Here is a 2455-nt window from a genome sequence, read left to right on the forward strand (position 1 = left end):
GTTGTGGTACTGAATACAGATTTTTGTATTATCAACATTGTTTTATGGAAAATTCAGAGGCTTATTTGTTTAGATGGTGGAATACTCATCTTAGCAGCTACATGGCAATGCACTGTTATAGCCTACATTTGGGTTGGTTTGGCTAAAACCACACATTTCATCCTCGCTCTTCCTCAGTTTTAGACTGACACAAACAAACAGAGTTCTCGGGGTTCTCCAAAATAATGTGGCCTAAATGCTTGGATAACTTTATCCTGGGATTACTTCATGAGTGTGCATACGATATCACCTTACTTTTCTTTGTTTAGGCAGTTTGACCAGAAACGACTGAAAAGGCTTGCATTTTGAGTTTCATTACCTTTTGTGACAAAACACTTAAGGGTTTCAGTTTTCATCAGTATTTTCAAAGAGCCCATCTTCATTTAATGTTTGATGCACAACATCACCTTTTCCAAGGGATGGTGATTTGTCACTGGTAAAAATAGGTATTTTCACCGTAGGCCTACTTTTGTTCAGTCCATGAAGTAGCCTAACCAACTGACTTCATGAGATTTTCTTTATCTATTTCTGATTTAATAAGGAAAACACCAACGTTGTCTAGTTCGAGCAATTTTCGTTGTGCCAGTGCCAGGCTTTCCATTGGTTCCTGTTTACTTGATGCCCACAGGAGACACGGTGATTGGTGGCGGTTTACACGTGACCAGACAACTTTGTACATTTGACAGGGAGTAGGAGGGTTTTGTGGAGATCAGAAAAACGACAGCGCGATAAAAATTAGTATTGTTGCACTTCACAAATTAATGACCATGAGTTCCTACTTGATAAACTCGAACTATATCGAACCTTCCTTTCCACCATGCGAGGAATATCAACAGAGCGGATACATCTCTACCCCTACTGAGTACTACGACCGACCAAAAGATACGGGATTTTCCCATCACGATGAGGCATCGTATCCGAGGTCAAACTACACGGAACCTACCTACGACTACGGTAATGTGTCCACCAACGGGCTCGACGATTTCACGGATGGGCATCACGCTCAGTCCCAGCCCGTTCCACAGAACCATGGTCCTCGCCTCAACCCGGTTCCAGACAGTGGCGCAGGGGCGACCGCTAGCAAAGACTGCAGCCTCGCCAGTGAGGCATATCCCGGCGCACCGAAGGGCAAGGAGCCGGTGGTCTACCCATGGATGAAGAAGGTCCACGTTAACATCGGTGAGTTATCGTCACAGTTAAATACCGGAACCATTGCGAAACAACCACTGGAACGTACGCACGCCCATTGAGGCAGCACTAGTAGCACCCCTTACAACGGCAATTTACGACCATCGAGCAGCGGGGTCGGTAATTAAGGACCCTCGTAAATTTTATTGCCTGTGTTCGTCTGCCGAGGCCATGTGCCTTTGTTGCTTTTTAACCCAAACTACCTCCATGTCTGGACCCCAGCCAGTGTAATAGCCTATCCAATCCTGCTGTTTTTGTTAATAATTTTCTAGGCTTGATTTGTCCCTGGATACGAGCGCATGTCGCATGGCATCTCCACATTAAGGTCATTAGGCAGCATAAAGCAAAACATTCCTTTTCACCCCCCTTTAGTAAACTAAACTGTCTAACACCATTTTAATGGGCCCAGTGGAGAAACACGGGGATTTGGGCTGTATGCTTCAGTAACACCTGCTTGCGTGTGTGTGTGTGTGTGCTTTTCTTCAGTCAATGCCAGTTACAATGGAGGAGTGCCCAAGAGGTCCCGCACTGCCTACACCCGGCAGCAGGCTCTTGAGCTCGAGAAAGAATTCCACTTCAACCGCTATTTGACCCGACGCAGGCGCGTGGAAATCGCGCACACCATGTGCCTGTCCGAGCGCCAGGTGAAGATTTGGTTCCAGAACCGGAGGATGAAGTGGAAGAAGGACCACAAGCTGCCTAACACCAAGATCCGCTCCGCAAGCTCGTCCTCGGGAGTCCAGCAGCAGCAAATCAAAACAGGCCAGCAGCTCGTTCCCACGCCGTGCGCGGCGAGCCTATAGTGATTGAACCTCGCGCAAAGCACGCCGAACCAACACAGACTGAGAATGAGAACAAATAACACAGAGTGGAATTTTGTGGACCGATTCTCGAGTATGTCACACATGGTATTACCCCTATACCCTGGCCACTGGGCCTGTCACTTTCCCTCTCCCTTTCCCTCTCCGTCTCCTTGTTTCCGTTTGCTCACCCCCTCATCTGAGTTCGAATTTCGCCTCTAGCTGCCAAGATGGCATGCAACTACAATGTATTTGTTTATTATTAAGAGAGAAGGATAACGCACATTCAAAAGTAGGACTGGGTTTATATATATTATTGCATAGAGTCCAAGGAAAGGAAAGCGACGTGGTCAGTTTAGGGTGACGCCTCTTTCCGCTGTGGAACCTTTTTGTTTATTCTCATGGAATGTTCTAATATACTTGAAAGA

General features: G+C 46.6%; 1 protein-coding gene across 1 annotated transcript; it reads left to right on the plus strand.

Moving 5' to 3' along the window:
- Nucleotides 1-800: 800 nt before the first annotated feature.
- On the plus strand, nucleotides 801-2030 carry hoxa4a (homeobox A4a; the record flags this gene model as incomplete). The annotated part of the gene is made up of 2 exons (XM_084455241.1): nucleotides 801-1218; nucleotides 1714-2030. The coding sequence occupies 2 exons, from the start codon at nucleotides 801-803 to the stop codon at nucleotides 2028-2030; spliced, it is 735 nt and encodes a 244-aa protein (XP_084311367.1).
- Nucleotides 2031-2455: the final 425 nt, after the last annotated feature.

The sequence above is a fragment of the Borostomias antarcticus genome (genome assembly GCF_949987555.1).
Source record: "Borostomias antarcticus genome assembly, chromosome: 21".
Taxonomy (NCBI): domain Eukaryota; kingdom Metazoa; phylum Chordata; class Actinopteri; order Stomiiformes; family Stomiidae; genus Borostomias; species Borostomias antarcticus.